Genomic DNA, 18,097 nt, shown 5'->3' on the forward strand with positions numbered 1-18,097 from the left:
GAGTGGATATAGTTTCAATTTCATTATCTGAGAATTGTCTGTTCATATCCTTTGACAATTTATCAATTGGAGAATGGTTTGATTTCAATAAGGGAGTTTTGGTGAACCAAGTTACTGTAAGACTCAAAAGCTGGAATGGAGTCTTACCTCCTAGCCCTCTACCGTTGAGTGGTTAGTGTAAGGAAAATTTCCAGTCTAGAGTTCCATGTGAAGTAAAAATTCTTTCTAGGGATTCTTCAATAATGACACAGTTGGTGGAGACAATGAGCACCATCATCCAAAGCCTCCAGGTTAGTTAAAGGAAACTAATGACAAGACTAAAATACCACAACCCCATATCTATTAATATCTCTAACTAACTAGCATCACTGCCTATCTAACACCATCTCACTTGCTAAAACTTGTGAAAAATTGTGATGATGACATTCAACAGCCATATATAAATACAGGCAGCTGAAGGAGGTGAAGTACATTCTTCTCCTGATCATCAACAGGTTTGTGATTAGGAAAGAAGAGTCAATTCAGCTAAGTGACTTGGATTTGGACCTTCTATACACAAGGAAGCACTAGATTTCTACTCTTCCTGCCTGGTTACCTTCTTGCTGAAACAATGAATTATTCAAGCTACCTCTTAGCATCCTGCCTTTGTGTCATTATGAGTTTTTCTGGCTGTCTTTCTCAAGTTAACCTCAAAGAAGACATACAAACTCTTAATGACTACTTTGTAAGTATGAACTTATAAGATCATATATTTTTTCTACTTCTCTCCTTGAATACCTTTTACTTGTTCTTGAAAATGGCTTTTAGTGTTCTTTCATTGGGTGTATATGAGTTAGGATGTGTGTCTACAACTATTAATTTAATGATCATTAATCAGATTCTCTACTTCACCTGGAATATCTGGTTCTAAGCCACTTTTTATGGTCCTAGTGATTTCATAAGGGAATTGGGATGGACTTGAGATTTTTGGAGAAAGGCACCCTAGAAATATGAACAAAGATAAGGACATTGCCAATAGTACTGAGTAGTGGTGGGAAAGAGCATTTATTAGGAAATGAAGCCCATAATACTGTTCATATCGAAAAGAATAGTTACATGCTATGGAGTTCAGGTTTATTGGACAACTAGGAAATGATCAGAAAAAAAAGCATATTTAGCAGAAGCTTGTTTTGTTAATGGAAGAGATTTCAAGAAACAATTGGAGTAAAACATTTCGGGATTCACTGATACTCTATATCTAAATATAATTGTACTATGTGTTTGCAAGTCATCAATTCTGGGATTGTCCCAAACAGTCATTAGCTGAAATTTTTATTGTGGTTATGAAGTCAATTTGCTCTTTTCCTTATTGATTAACAATTATGGGATCTTACATTTAGAACTGAAAGAGATCTTAGAGGATAGTGAGTTCAATATGATCATTTTATAGAAAACTAAAGTTGAGATAGGTGAGAACTTTCCCAATGTCACATAGGAGGCTAGTAGATTAAAGTAATAAATAGTAGGATCAAAATTTGAAACTAAGTCTTTTGATTTTAAATCAAGATTTGTCTATTGTACACATTGGTAAGTTTCCTTAAGTCGTCATTTTTGTTTTTGAACTACTTTACTGTTTCAGTTCATTTTAAAAGTTTTTTGCAGCTTTGAAAAAATTCACACAATATTGTAACTTATTGCTTTTAGTTCTGTACAAATTTCATTTTAATATTCCCCTCTACCCCTATTTTTTTCTTCTTCTCAGACTGTGATACCTGCAGTAGGAACTTAGCCCTAGTCAGAGAAATATTCTTGAGTACTATGCCCAAGGGGGCAGTGTTTCCTAGTAGGTCAAGTCTTAGACTAGTAAATCTAGCAGATTTTTTAAATATGGAAAATGATTTTTTAAGGCTATTATTGCTATTTTTGTCAATTACAATAGTCATCCATATAGAGTTCATTGGTGAGTGGTAAAAAGAGGTGCAGAGAGAATAGGAAAGTGAGACAAATTGCATGTGTTTTATCTCATTCATTTGCCTATTTCCAAGTACCTCAATGAGACATTGATAGAAGTTAAATGAAGGTGGGAACACATAACTTTTTTGAAATAAATGTGCCAACTGAAAAAGGTGAAATCCCTAAGAACTCAAATAATTCATGTTTATGAACATAATCAGAATTCATAGGCTTAGTAGAATGTGTATTGTATATTTCAGGGCAATTCATAATTACATTAAACATATTTACTTTCTGTTTTTTTTTTTCCAGAATGCATCTACATCTGACATATCAGATGGTTCTTCTCTTTTTATGGACAGGATGAGGACTTGGAAAGAGGTGAGCTATTGTTTCTTATGTGAGCTATTTTCACATCAGTTACAGTGTTTTACACTCTGCTGCCCCACTGGAATACTGACCTTTTCCAGCTTGCATTTCCCATATGCAGTCCTCCATAGCTAGGAGGAAAAGCAAAGTTCAAAATGCTCTGTGGGTTTACACTTCTAAAACTAGAGTCTACATCTTTTTCACCCCAACCAGGGACATTTCTAACATTCTCTTTTACTCTTTACCCCTCCTAGGACTGTGACAAAAAAATCTTAATGAGCCATGTTGTCAAAGTTTATTTCAAAATCTTTGAACTCTTCAAAAACAACTCCATTATCAAAGAAAGTATGGAGCATATCAAAGAGGACATGATCATGAAATTATTTCCTACCAACACTGCCAGCTTAGTGGATGACTTTGAGGAGCTCATCAACATTCAGGTGAGGACAGTGAAATTCTCTGGCTAATTTTCTAAATAGAATTTGGTTTAAAAAGGAAACCATCAGTGTATGAACAAACCAATTCTATGATAAAATAGGCTTGAGAGTTTCTTGACTTTGCCAATTATTATCCAAGAAGAGAAATCATGGCTCCCAGTGTTAGCTTTAGAAATTGTCTTGTGGCATGAGTGCGCCAGAGTAGTGGACCAAATGTCACCCCAATGCTATAAATGATGCTGTAGCCAAAATTCTTCCCTTCAAATTGACAGTGATTTTGGGGAAGATGTCTAACAAATCACATAAATATTTCTGGAGAAATGTTGGTCATAATGGCTAACACTGAATCCATGACCATAGACAAAGTTAATCAAGATAGAGTTGAATTGGATTGAACATGTTTAACCTATATCAGATTGCTTTCTATTTGATATAGGACATAGGGAGAGGGGAAAAAGATTTGGAACACAAGGTTTTGCAAAAATGAATGTAGAAGACTATCTTTGCATGTACTGAGAAAAAAAAGATAGGATTAAATTCACTCTTTAAGTGAAGCTTTATAATAAGCTTTATAATAATAGCTTGTGTTCAGCTTCTTCCCAATGGGAAGAAGAGAACAATGGAAGGGTTATCGAGACATTGGTCATTGAGAAGAAAAATGTCATATATCTATCATTTTTCTATTTATGTATGTACATATTTATATATCTATTTATTTTAAAAGAGAAGACAGACAATTTATACAATATGAAATAATAGTTAAGGCAATTTTGAATTATCTTCCTAGTACCATATTAGTTTTGGGTCAAAGAGGTTGTTGTAGAAACTCTCTCCTTCATAGGGAGTTCATTCTGTTTTTAGACAGCTACAATTATTAGTTCTTCCTTTAATTAAATCAAAATGTATCTTCCTGTAACTTCCACTTACTACCTTTCTGTCTTATTTCTACCCTCTGGTACAGTGTATATATTACTTTAAACATTCTGCCAATAAGGTTATTTCTTCCTGTTGTGATTGGAGCCAAATTAAAGTAGTTGTGGGGTGGGAGAAAGGTAGGGATTCTCCTTTTAGTTATATGGGGAACCTGAGGGAACTCCTCTGACACTGATAGGTTTGAATGACTAAAATTTCTATCTAGACATTAGTGGCTACAGTCATATAGTATGTTTTCAGTGAGTCAGTAAGTTTACAAAAGTCCCCTAATTGCTTTAGTATTATAAAGAGAATTTTGGATTTGGAGTCTAGAGGCTTATATTTATTTAGTCCTTGTTCTGTCACTCACTAGTTGGTTGACTTTCTCTTCAATCCTCTATAAATATTTCAAGGGACCTATAGAACTCTGACAGTCTATTGCAGATTTCAGTAACACGAGATGATGACAACAAAGAATCAAGTTTGGAGAGTATGTAGACAATGGAATAAAGAGCTTTAAGGAAATTTAGGAGCACCCTGAAGAAAAAAGTCGAATATTCCCTCTTTTTGTTAATCTGCTGCCCTTAAAGATAGTAAAATGTGCTCCTTGGAGGACACCAGTATTAAGACTTGAGAAGACAATCTTATAAGTTTGCATGTTTTAAAAATTGCTATTGTTCTGTTCTGTTGGGATTATGTTAACACTGACACTAATAGATTCTCTAAGGTAGCATATAAAAGCAATTTAGTGAAAACGTGAAAAGTATTAGAAAGTATTTAAGAATTGAGAGTTCAGTCCCCTACCCCACTCCCTCTTTATAGATAAGGAAACTGAAACCTGGAGAAGTGAAATACTATTTTTGAAATTTCTAGAGCTTTTTAGTGATAGTGCCTTGATTTGAAACTAGGGACTCAACTCTTGTCTTCCACTTCATTTCTTTAAGAATTCTGCAGCAATATGTATGTGTTTTTATATATATATATATATATATAAACATACATACATACACATAAAACATATATATGTATATACACACCCATATAGTCATTACCCATCACTACCTTACTAGGGACATAGTTTATTTTTTTCTGGATGACTGGAGAAATCAACAAAATTCAAAGCAAATTATCTAAGAGGAACTACATATTTCTCTTTCGAAAAAGGGATGAGTTTTGCTCTTGTATCTTTTAGCTAGAAAATTTTTTAGTATATTCCACATATATGATATTCCAATGACTGGGACATCAGAAATTAACATTGCATTTTTTTTTCTCCTTTGCAATAGGTGAATGACATCAGAGTCCAAAGGAAAGCTATGTTTGAACTAGTCTATGTCTTCCGTAACTTCTCACCCAAACTTCATCAAAACGGGAGAAAAAGAAGACATTACAAAAGCCAAGGAAAAATCAAACAGTAGCCATTCTACCTACAATTCTCAAGTTATTTGCTATTTATTAATATTTAATAATTTAGATTATTTATATAAAATATATATTTGGATATACTGGCCAACTATTTATGATAACAACTATTATATAATTAAAAATAAAATATCTATTACTATATATATTTAATTCTTATTTATGATTTTTATGTCTCATCTATTCTGTGTCAAGCTAGGACAAAATCCCCTTGCCACTTCCCATAAATGGGCTTTTCTTATGCAGATTCCTGAATTTCACTACTGCCTGGAAGATATCATTGTCCACATAGCAGGAAAGACCTACATATATTTGTTTAATTTATGAAGTTACATAAATGAAAAAAGTCTTCAGTCTTCAGTCTGCATTCTGAGCCAATAGTTTTCCTCTATTTGATTTCTGTATAACAATATTTGAATGTGTTACCCTTTCAAAAATGTGGTATTTGAGTTTGCATGTCCCAACTACAGTTATGGAATACTACTTAAAACTGGAAGTGCACCCAAATGGGAAATAATCCATTGGTTTATATGATCAATATATGGTCAGTATGGTTAAATAAAAGTATGATTTTTGCAAGTATTTTTTGTCTCATTCTGCTGGAACTCTATCTTTCCAGAAATCAGCAGGAGTCAGGATCACTAAATGTCTTTATTCTAGATCTTTACCATCACCTCCAATGCCAGGTCACGAGTGCGAGTGAGCATGAGTTCCACCACCCAAGTTTCTCTTACTCCTCCCACACAAGTCACTTCCCTCTCTTTGTCTCACCAATCAAGTCAGCACAGAACAGCTGGGGAGGGTCAACCTTAAACAAGTTAATAGGGAACCGTCCAATTGGCAATTAGTCTCACGTGCTTCATTATCCAAGTGCATTGCTCAGTTCTAGCCCTTTACATCTCCTGCTTTCTTTTGTTTTAGACCACAGGAGGTCACGCCATCCCTGACTTTTCAGGGAGATGAGAACCCCAAAAAGGAGGTGATCACGCCCCCCCTGACTTCTCAGGAGGGGAGATGAAAGCACTAAAAAGGAGATAGTCACGCCCTCCCTGACATCTCAGGAAGGGAGATGAGAAGCACCAAAGAGAAGTGGGGATTGCTAGCAGGTTTCTGGATTGAAGGGCCTTATTAGAGACAAGTATGCACAAACCCATCAGCATGGAAGTTATTACACAAGCACATAGCAATAACGCAGAGGCTATTAGTGGTGACTCTCCCCACAGTCAGTGCAGACTCGATGTGGTGTAACAAACAGGAATTGTACAGGCAAGTAGTGATATAACAAACAATATAAATCAACACGGTTTTGTAAGAGATTTCCAGAAGTCCTAGAAGGAGGGTATGTAAACACCAGACACACATACCCCTTCTTCAGCAACCAAGAGATAGTCCAAAACCAATCTATTGTCCATTGCTTCACTGTTAGGGAATCCAATGATCCACACAAGGTTTTGAAGTCCAGCAACAGTCTTATGATGCCTCAGAGAATCCAATGATTCCTGAGGATTTCAGTCCTACAATAGTCTTATCATGTCTCAGAGAATCCAATGATTCCTGAGGATTTCAGTCCTACAATAGTCTTATGATGTCTCAGAGAATCCAATGATTCCTGAGACTTTCAAGTCCTACAATAGTCTTATGATGGCTGGTCCGAAGGTAGTGAGTTATCTCAATTGATTGTTCACAGTCAGTTACAGATCGATCTCCTCGTTCTCTCTTTCCCTCCCTTCTCACTACTGCACTCGACTAGTCTTATAATAAAGGCTTTTAAGATTACACGTGGTTGTTCTTGAGTGCGCTACCGGTTATTAAACTATAAATTCAAGAGATTGTGGCCAGAGACCTTAGAAGGCCTCAGAGGAGGCGAGCCGGGTAGAGTTCACTCTGCAAAGGTCAGTGGTCAAAGGTACTCTGGTGGGTCTAGGACAGACTAGTAATTGTAACTGCCAGGAGAGCACGTTACAAATGGCACCCAACGTGGACGCATCAGGAATTATCAGGTTTTGAAAATATTTAATATTCAGAATTAAGATTCTGAAAGATCCGGTAGAAACGCCACTTAAGAGGGAAGGCAGAGAGGCAATATGGACCCAGGTAACTCTGGGATCAGGCTCAAGGACACAGCTGAACATAATGCTTATATAAAGAGGTTAAAGAGCCAGATGGAAGATCTTTTAACAAAGATCACCACTGAAGAACAGCAGGAAGCTTGTAATCAAGCTCCCAGAAGGCTATCCCCACACCCATTAAATATAGCTCGGAGTGGGAGCAACCTAGAGCTAATGCGTATATATGACAGTATAGAGTATAAAATGCCACAGCAAGAGTTGCTGGAATTGCAGGTTAAACTGCAGATTGAGATAGAGAAAGAAGAAAAAGCTAGGTTACTACAGATAGAACAGGAAGAGTTCAAACCAGTGGCTGAAACTAAGGAAGGAAATAAACGAACCACCTGGACTAAAGTTGTAGAAATTCTTCTTAGCATTTTGTTAGTTTACCTCAGGCATTGTTGTTTTAAGGAATTTATTGATTACTCTTTCATTGAGAAGAAGTTTAGTTCTTTTTATGTGCAAAGCTCAGGTTTGATTTTAAATCAGCCTTTGGGGGATTTTCCAATTCTTCTTCCCTCTGCCTCACCTTCTTGGGCCAAGGGAGAAGGGGGAGGAGGAAAAGGAAGGGCGATAATACCATCAGCACTGCCCATTAATCCATTCAAAACTCCTGTGTCTTCATTTCAAAGGACAGGAGTAGGCTTTATGCCCCAAGGCAAAAAGGAATTGTGGGGTATTGAGTATAATCAGAAAAGTTTTAAAAATACAGTTCAGTTAATTTCTAAGAAACCTTACAGGGACAAGAACTTGCAGTTAGAGAGAGTGGAGTTTATACTTGTAAAACTGCTAGGATCGTCTTTGGAGAGTTGGAACTCCTCTTTTCTTACCTCGTGGATTTTTCACTTCCACAGGTGGGCTTGATTTCCCAACCCCCTACGAGTACTTATAAAATAGTGTTTATGTTTAGAATGGTTTGGAAAATTGCTGTTTTAATCACTAGAATAAATAGACAGTGTGTGATCTTTGACCCAGGAGGAAAAGTAACATCAGATTTATTGATTCAAACTCCTGAAGTACAATTTGGTATCAGAAACTCAAACTTTGATTTTTAGGCAAAAGAATTCAGGGAAATAGCTGAGTGTTCTTTTTTCATTAACTGTATGAGCGGATGTTTTAAGACCAATGGACATTATGGCTTCATTCCAATCTGGAGAAGCAGCTAGACATGTGATCAACCATTTTTCAATTGTAGAAATTTCACATGCATTTAAGACAGTTTATGGATTGGCTTACAAATATTTTGCCTTTAGGTGTTTTTGCATTGAATTTGACTTTGCCCATTCCATTGGCATTTCTTATCCTACTAGTAAAGTCATTACTGCACAGACTGTATCCCCAAGATCTTCTCTTCTAAACAAGAGAAGGGAATTTTGGGATATGTACAAGATGTGGCAATACGTATATGTGATTGCTTGCAATTTTAAAATTTTGATTTTACATTTTTAAACACTTTTGATTTTACATCTTCAAAGTATTTTGATTTTACATTTTAAAGTTATTTTGGTTTTATATTTTTAATCTATTTCGGTTTTATACTTTTAAACTATTTTGGTTTTACATTTTTAAATTCTTTGCCTTTTACCTTAGCAATGCACTTCGGGCATACACAGAAAGTGCAGCTAAGTGACAAACTGACTTTTGTTCATCTTTTTGACAACAACTTTGTTTCCACTGTGATGTGGAAAGGCCTGGATGGCATTTGGAAAGGCCCCAAACCCTGGGTACATTCTTTCCTAGGTGCAGATCCAGCAGTAGAGTTCATCCCCATCAGAGACATTTGTAACCTGGGGATCCAAGAGAAGGACCAGACAACAGCCCAGAGGGACCAGCCAGATGTCCGCAGCCCTCCAGACGCTGATGGCAGCAATGCCCCTCCTGACCGTGACACCAGAGACACCAGACCCAGTTCCAGTGTTGCAGCTGAAATGGACTGTTTCTGGTGATATGCAATATAAAGACTGTAAATGGACAATGGGCCTGCTTGCTCCTCCCGTGGCTACTTGCCATATGGTGGCCTGGGGAGAGGCTTTGCCCTATGCTTTCTATTGAAGGACTATGCTTTTAAATTAGTGGGTGAAAAACCAACACACCCACCTGCCATTGTTATTGAGACAATGTTATTGGACATGAATTTGCTTATGTGCACCTGTGAAACTAGAATTGCTCTAGGACTGTGAAAAGTGCAATAGAGAATTGTGATAAGCTAGAATCGTTCTAGGATTGTGAAAAGTGCAATAGAGAATTGTGAGAAACTAGAATTGTTCTAGGATTGTAATAAGTGCAACAGAAAATTGTAAGAAACTAGAATTGGTCTAGAACTGTGATAAATGTAACTAGAATTGTGACAACCTACCTACTGATATTTGTTAACTAGAATTGTGATGTTTTACCTTGTTGACTTCCCACCTCAGTGTTGACATCCTACCTCATTGGCATCCAACCTCTTTGGCTTATTATCTTGAGTATGACTTTGATGAATGGGTTGAACACTTGGGCCACTGTTGAGCCTGGTTCTTATTGTCATACTTCTGTTTACTGATCTGCTGCTTTGTACCTCCTTGGGCATAACACTCTGTCATCTCATGGATCAAGTGAACTATAGCTGGTGCTAAAAGTTTAGCTTGGTGAGATGTGTGGTTCCCGCAAAACAAGAGAAAGGGAATTGTAAGGGGCCTTTAAATGGGTGCCACAGCAAATCGGGAGATTGAGTGGTCCGGAAGTAATTTCTGTGGATATTAGGACTGCCCTTGGGCGGGATCCTGCCATATTGAGATAGCTTCATAATGGGTGACTCTCTCGCTGATTGGCTGTGTGTGTGACCTCACAGGTCCTATGTAAGCCCGCTGCAGGCAGCAATCGCCCTCTTTAACCTGGCGTTCTTCACCCTGGCTCCCTAGCCTGGGTGGCCAAGCCAAGATGGAGAGCCAAAAGAGGTAAGGGTTTTGGTAGTGAACACATGGGTCTTCTGACCAGGTGTTCACTCAGGAACCAACAAGTCAGGGCATCAGTTAAGGCATTATGTGAGTAGGTATAATAAAGGCTTTTAAGATTACACGTGGTTGTTCTTGAGTGCGCTACCGGTCATTAAGCTATAGATTCAAGAGATTGTGGCCAGAGACCTTTGAAGGCCTCAGAGGAGGCGAGCCGGGTAGAGTTCACACTGCAAAGGACAGTGGTCAAAGGTACTCTGGTGGGTCTAGGACAGACTAGAAATTGTAACTGCCAGGAGAGCACATTACATCATTTTGTCACTGTCACTTTTCAGTAGTGATATAGAATGGTAGAAGGGAGAATGGGCATTCAACTGTGGGATTTGAGATCAAGTCTTGGCTCTTATTAATTGTGTGTTTATGGGAAAGTTACTTATCCTTTTTGAATCTTAGTTTACTTAACTATCAAGTAGGGATAATCATACTTACCACTCCTCACAGTAAGGAAAGTTATTAAACTATTATTTGACCCAAGCCCCATCTCTAACATTAAGAACCATTGTGGCACTGACCCTCTCAGGTTTTTTTTTTTTTTTTTTTTTTTTTTTAATCTCTTCAAGAAGCTTCTTTATTCTGGAACTATTCTGGTAGTATAGATCTCTGGTTGAGTTTTAGGAGCACCTAAAGAGAAGGTGGTCTCCTTTTCTTATATTCAGGTTTATTAAACCCTCAAACCCCATTGACTATTACATTTTAGGTATATTGGCCTAAGTCTAGGGTCTTCCCAAAGGAGGGAATTTTAAAAAGCATTCAATGTACAATGTAAATTAAATGTGGGGCAAGTAATTCTTTCTTTCTTTCTTTTTTTTCTTTTTGGCTGAGGCAATTGGGGTTAAGTGAGTTGCTCATGATCACACAGCTAGAAGTATTAAGTGTCTGAGGTCACATTTGAACTCAGGTCCTCCTGACTTCAGGGCTTGTGATTTATTCAAGGCACTATCTATCTGCCCCCAGGTAATTATTTCTTACACACAAAAGAACAGGTAAGGGGCAGAAAAGACTCATAGATTCCCATCAAAAGAACAACTTATCACTTGACTATCATTTAACTTCCTACAACCATTCATTTTTATTAATTATGTATTTTCTCAGAAAGTTGATCCTAAAAATAATCAGTACCAACACAACCTGTCCTTGCTACTTTCTTCCTGCATGACTTCAGACAAATGATCAGCCTCCTTGGGACTTAGTTTCTTCAACCATTTCACTGAATAATCTTCCAGGTTTTTTACAACTCGAAATCCAATTTTCCTTAGGAGATACCTCTTACCCAGGGTTGTTGTGAGGATCAAATGAGATAATATTTGTAAAGTGTCTGGCACATAATAGGTTCTATATATCACTCCTTCCTCCACTACTCCCTTGTATAAATATTAGTTGTTTGATGATGACTTAATTCTTCAAACGACTTATAAGCTCCCTGAGGACAGAGAGCATCTTTTAATTTTTTTTTTTACAGTGTTTCAGGATCTTGAATGGGTAGTATAAAAATTGATTCAGTTATATGCTATGTCCCCCAACTTTGAGATACAGAGAAATATTAAGACTGTAGGCATCAGTGATGTCAGCTCTGAGTAAGAATGGTATATGCGAGATGAGGGAAAGGCAGGAAATCCAAGATATAGGTATCAAGAAAATCCAGATGAGGCAGTGTGCTGTCATAGACAACAATAAAATTATTTATATTGATTTTATAGCTAAAGGGTTCAGTTTTTTTTTTTTAAATTGGTTAACTGGGTGACACTTGGCAAATCATTTAATTGGATTAGCCCCCACCTTCCTCCCTTATAAAATAAAGAGATTGGACTATGGGACTTCTAAGGTTCCCTTCAGCTCTGAATATTGTGGAAATGAAGCTCAAGATGGAGAGGGTTTCAGCTTGCTTTTTGGGCAAGTAAAATTATCATAAGCATTATTTTTTAGGAAACTCTGGCTTCTTTCAAAATTTAGCTCAAGCACCATACTCCACAAGACTCTTTCCTGTTTCTAAACTCCCCCAGGGTAAATTGTATGTGTTTTGTGTATGTATGTAAAACACACACATATATACATTTATGTATGTCTATAGATGTTTTTCCTGTTTGCTAGAATGTAAGCTTCTTTTTTTTTTATTAATTGTATAATTATAATTTTTTTGACAGTACATATGCATGGATAATTTTTTTACAACATTATCCTTGTATTCACTTTTCCAAAATTTCCCCTCCTTCCCTCTACTCCCTTCCCTAGATGGCAGGCAATCCCATATATAATAAATGTGTTACAGTATATCCTAGATACAATATATGTGTGTAAGACCAAATTTCTTGTTGCACAGTAAGAATTGGATTCCAAAGGTATAAGTAACCTGGGTAGAAAGACAATAGGGAATAGTTCCAAATTGCTCTCCAGAATGGTTGAATTCCTTCACAATTCCACCAACAATGTATTAGTGTCCCAGTTTTCCCACAGCCCCTCCAATATTTATCATTAATTTTTCCTGTCATCCAAAAACTGCTGGGAAAACTGGAAATTAGTATGGCAGAAACTAGGCATGGACCCACATTTAACACCACATACTAAGATTAGATCAAAATGGGTCCAAGATTTAGGCATAAAGAACGAAATCATAAATAAATTGGAGGAACATGGGATGGTTTACCTCTCAGACTTGTGGAGGAGGAAGGAGTTTGTGTCCAAGGGAGAACTAGAGACCATTATTGATCACTAAATAGAAAATTTTGATTACACCAAATTAAAAAGTTTCTGCACAAACAAAACTAATGCAAACAAGATTAGAAGGAAAGTAACAAATTGGGAAAACATTTTTACAGTTAAAGGTTCTGATAAAGGCCTCATCTCCAAAATATACAGAGAATTGACTTTAATTTATAAGAAATCAAGCCATTCTCCAATTGATAAATGGTCAAAGGATATGAACAGACAATTTTCAGATGATGAAATTAAAACTATTTCCACTCATATGAAAGAGTGTTCCAAATCACTATTGATCAGAGAAATGCAAATTAAGACAACTCTGAGGTATCATTACACACCTGTCAGATTGGCTAAGATGACAGGAACAAATAACGATGAATGTTGGAGGGGCTGTGGGAAAACTGGGACACTGATGCATTGTTGGTGGAGTTGTGAAAGAATCCAACCATTCTGGAGAGCAATCTGGAATAATGCCCAAAAAGTTATCAAAATGTGCATACCCTTTGACCCAGCCATACTACTACTGGGCTTATATCCCAAGGAAATACTAAAGAAGGGAAAGGGACCTGTATGTGCCAAAATGTTTGTGGCAGCCCTTTTCATAGTGGCTAGAAGCTGGAAGATGAATGGATGTCCATCAATTGGAGAATGGTTGGGTAAATTATGGTATATGAATGTTATGGAATATTATTGTTCTATAAGAAATGACCAACAGGAGAAATACAGAGAGGCTTGGAGAGACTTACATCAACTGATGCTGAGTGAAACGAGCAGAACCAGAAGATCATTATACACTTCAACAATGATACTGTACGAGGATGTATTCTGATGGAAGTGGATATCTTCAACATAGAGAAGAGCTAATCCAATTGATTAATGATGGACAGAATCAGCTACATCCAGAAAAGGAACACTGGGAAATGAGTGTAAACTGTTATTTTTACCTTCTGAATCCAATTCTTCCTGTGCAACAAGAAATTCGGTTCTACACACATATATTGTATCTATAATATATTGTAATATATTTAACATGTATAAGACTGCCTGCCATCTGGGGAAGAGGGTTGGGGGAGGAAGGGAAAAAAATCTGAACAGAAGTAAGTGCAAGGGATAATGTAAAAAATTACCCATGCATATGTACTGTCAAAAAAAAAGTTATAATTATAAAATAAAATAAAAAATAAATAAATAAATAAATTAAAAAAAAAAAAATTTTCCTGTCATCTTAGCCAATCTGACAGGTGTGTAGTGATATCTCACAGTTGTCTTAATTTGCATTTCTCTGATCAGTAGTGATTTGGAACACTTTCATATGAGTGGAAATAGTTTCAATTTCATCATCTGAAAATTGTCTGTTTATATCCTTTGACCATTTATCAGTTGGAGAATGGTTTGATTTCTTATAGAGTCAGTTCTCTATATATTTTGGAAATGAGGCCTTTATCAGAACCTTTAACTGTAAAAATATTTTCCCAATTTGTTACTTCCATTCTAATCTTGTTTTCATTAGTTTTGTTTGTACAAAAGCCTTTTAATTTGATGTAATTAAAATCTTCTATTTTGTGATCAATAATGATCTCTAGTTCTCCTTTGGACATAACTGCTGCCAATTCTGACCTCGTGTAGAGACTCTTTCTCTCCCTCCAGAGAGCCACCTCAGGTCTGGCCCAGACAAGACTTCTAATCTCTCGAGTGCTGCCCTCTTTTATATTCCCAGAAAATGGGCATGGAATAACTCAGGGACTTTTGGGAAAAACTCTATTTCAACCAATGAACTTGCCCCTCTTAAACATGCAAGCTCCTCCCCAGAGGTTCGAAGGGGTAAAACTCCTCCCAAAGGCCGGAACTAGAGAATTGTTAAGTACCGACTTAGCACTTAGTAAGAACCCATCATCTCATTATCTCATAAGCACTTAGTAAGAACCTAACACTCCTCCACAGGTCTGAGAGGTAGACTATCCTCTGTTCCTCTAATCTGTTTATGATCTCATTCTTTATGCCTAAATCATGGCCCCATTTTGATCTTATCTTGGTATATGGTGTTAAGTGTGGATCCATATCTAATTTCTGCCATACTAATTTCCAGTTTTCCCAACAGTTTTTTTCAAATAAAGAATTCTTATCCCAAAAGTTGGTATCTTTGGATTTGTCAAACACTAGATTGCTATTTTGTTCTGTGTACCTAATCTGTTACACTGATCAACTAATATATTTCTTAGCCAATACCAAATGGTTTTGGTGACTGCTGCTTTATAATATAGCTTTAGATCAGGTACAGCTAGACTGTAACATTAGACCACCTTCATCTGACTTTTTTTTTTTTTTCATTAATTCCCTTGAAATTCTCAACCTTTTGTTCTTCCATATGAATTTTGTTATTATTTTTTCTAGGTTATTAAAATAGTTTTTTGGGAGTCTGATTGGTAGAGCACTAAATAAATAGATTAGTTTGGGGAGTATTGTCATCTTTATTATATTCACTCGGCCTATCCAAGAGCACTTAATGTCTTTCCAATTATTTAAATCTGACTTTATTTTTGTGGCAAGTGTTTTTAATTTTGCTCATATAATTCCTGACTTTTCTTTGGTATATGGATTCCCAAATATTTTATACTCCCCACAATTGTTTTGAATGGAATTTCTCTTTGTATCTCTTGCTGTTGTATTTTGTTGGTGATGTATAAAAATGCTGAGAATTTATGTGGATTTATTTTGTGTCCAACAACTTTGCTAAAGTTGTGAATTATTTCTAATAACTTTTTATTAGAATCTCTGGGGCTCTCTAAGTATACCATCATATCATCTGCAAAGAGTTTGATTTCCTCATTTCCTACTCTTATTCCGTTAATCTCTTTCTCAACTCTTATTGCCGAGGCTAGCATTTCTAATACAATATTGAATAGTAATGGTGATAGTGGGCAACCTTGTTTCACTCCTGATCTTACTGGGAAAGGTTCCAGTTTATCTCCATTACATATTATGCTTACTGATGGTCTTAAATATATGCTCCTGACTATTTTAAGGAATAGTCCATTTATTCCTATACTCTCAAGTGTTTTTAGTAGGAATGCATGTTGTATTTTATCAAATGCTTTTTCTGCATCTATTGAGATGATCATATGGTTTTTATTAGTTTGATTATTAATATGGTCGATTATACGAATAATTTTCCTAATATTAAACCAGCCCTGCATTCCTGGTATAAATCCTACTTGATCATTGTGTATTATCCTGGGGATGATTTTCTGAAGTCTTTGTGCTAATATCTTATTTAAGATTTTAGCATCAATGTTCATTAAGGAGATTGGTCTATAGTTTTCTTTCTCAGTTTTCAACCTACCTGGTATCAGTACCATGTCTGTGTCATAAAAGGAGTTTGGTAGGACTCCTTCATCCCCTTTTTTTTTCAAATAGTTTATATAACATTGGGGCTAATTGTTCTTTAAATGTTTGGTAGAATTGACATGTAAATCCATCTGGTCCTGGGGATTTTTTTCTTGGGGAGCTGATTAATAGCTTGTTCTATTTCTTTTTCTGAAATGGGACTATTTAAGCAGTTTACTTCCTCCTCTGTTAATCTAGGAAGCCTATATTTTTGGAGGAAGTCATCCATTTCACTTAAGTTATCAAATTTATTGGCATAAAGTTGGGCAAAGTAATTCCTTATTGTTGCTCTAATTTCCTCTTCATTGGTGGAAAAATCCCCCATTTCATTTAATTTTTTTCTTTCCTTTTTCTGATCAGATTTACCAAAGGTTTATCTATTTTACTGGCTTTTTCATAAAACCAACTCTTAGTTTTATTTATTAATTCAATAGTTTTTTTTACTTTCAATATTACTGAGTTCCCCTTTTTAATTTTAGAATTTCAAGTTTAGTTTTTGGTTGGGGGTTTTTAATTTGGTCTTTTTCTAGCTTTTTGAGTTGCAGGCCCAATTCATTGATCTTCTCTTTCACTATTTTATTCAAGTAAGCCTCTAAAGATATAAAATTTTCCCTTATTACCACTTTAGCTGTATCCCACAAATTTTGGTATTATGTCTCATCGTTGTCATTAACTTAGGTGAAATTATCAATTGTTTCTATAATTTGCTGTTTCACCCAATCATTCTTTAAGATGAGATTATTTAGTTTCCAATTACTTTTTGGTCTATTTACCCCAACTTCTTGTTGAATGTAGTTTTTATTGCATTGTGATCTGAGAAGAAAGCATTTACTATTTCTGCCTTCCTGCATTTAATTTTGACATTTTTATGTCCAAATATATGGTCAGTTTTTGTATAGGTTCCATGAACTGCTGAGAAGAAAGTATACTCCTTTCTATCACCATTCAGTTTTCTCCAAAGATCTATCATACCTAATTTTTCTAATGTTCTTTAATTTCTCTTTAATTTCTTTCTTATTTGTTTTGTGATTTGATTTATCTAATTCTGAGATGCAAGGTTGAGATCTCCCACTATTATAGTTTTGTTGTCTATTTCTTCTTGCAACTCTCTTAACTTCTCCTTTAGGAAGTTAGATGCTATACCACTTGGTGCATATATGTTTAGTATTGATATGGCTTCATTGTTTATGCTACCTTTTAGCAGGATATGGTTTCCTTCCTTATCTCTTTTAATTAGATCACTTTCTGCTTTTGCTTGATCTGAGATAAGGATGGCTACCCCTGCTTTTTTTTACTTCACCTGAAGCATAATAGATTCTGCTCAAGCCTTTTACCTTTACTCTGTATGTATCTCCCGGCTTTAAATGTGTTTCCTGTAAACAACATATTGTAGAGTTCTGACTTTTGATCCAGTCTGCTATCCGCCTCCACTTAATGGGAGAATTCATCCCATTCACATTTACAGTTAAAATTATTAATTCTGTATTTCCTGCCATCATATTATCCCCTGATTATGCTTTTTTCCCCTTGAACCCCCTGAACCCCTTCCCCAGTACCAAATTTATGGACCCCACTTGTGTCACACAGCCCTCCCTTTTTAGTATCCCTCCCCCCTCCTTTTAAGTCCCTTCCCTTTTCTTGTACCCATCCCTTATTCCTCTTTTCCTTTTCCCTTTTCCTTCCCCCCCCCCCCTTTAATGAGGTGAGAGAGATATTAGCAGCTGACCCGGGAAAAGCCCCTTCACTCAAACCAGAAGTCTCTGCCGGGGAAGCACATTAACTGCTGCGGGGCTTCTACTGCTGTGGGAGTTTTGCTACTGAGGGAGTTTTGCTGCTGCGGGAA

General features: G+C 36.3%; 2 protein-coding genes across 2 annotated transcripts; both read left to right on the top strand.

The window, feature by feature from the left end:
* The first annotated feature begins 462 nt into the window (after nucleotides 1–462).
* Nucleotides 463–5,654, top strand: IFNG (interferon gamma). The gene is made up of 4 exons (XM_074269694.1): nucleotides 463–724; nucleotides 2,245–2,313; nucleotides 2,556–2,741; nucleotides 4,937–5,654. Exons 1-4 carry the CDS (start codon nucleotides 611–613, stop codon nucleotides 5,066–5,068), a joined length of 501 nt encoding a protein of 166 aa, XP_074125795.1. The 5' UTR covers nucleotides 463–610; the 3' UTR covers nucleotides 5,069–5,654.
* A 1,330-nt stretch (nucleotides 5,655–6,984) lies between these two features.
* On the top strand, nucleotides 6,985–10,252 carry LOC141542690 (uncharacterized). Its single transcript, XM_074267272.1, has 2 exons — nucleotides 6,985–8,034; nucleotides 8,921–10,252. Exons 1-2 carry the CDS (start codon nucleotides 7,157–7,159, stop codon nucleotides 8,964–8,966), a joined length of 924 nt encoding a protein of 307 aa, XP_074123373.1. The 5' UTR covers nucleotides 6,985–7,156; the 3' UTR covers nucleotides 8,967–10,252.
* Nucleotides 10,253–18,097: the final 7,845 nt, after the last annotated feature.

The sequence above is a fragment of the Sminthopsis crassicaudata genome, chromosome 5, assembly GCF_048593235.1.
Source record: "Sminthopsis crassicaudata isolate SCR6 chromosome 5, ASM4859323v1, whole genome shotgun sequence".
Classification (NCBI taxonomy): Eukaryota; Metazoa; Chordata; class Mammalia; order Dasyuromorphia; family Dasyuridae; genus Sminthopsis; species Sminthopsis crassicaudata.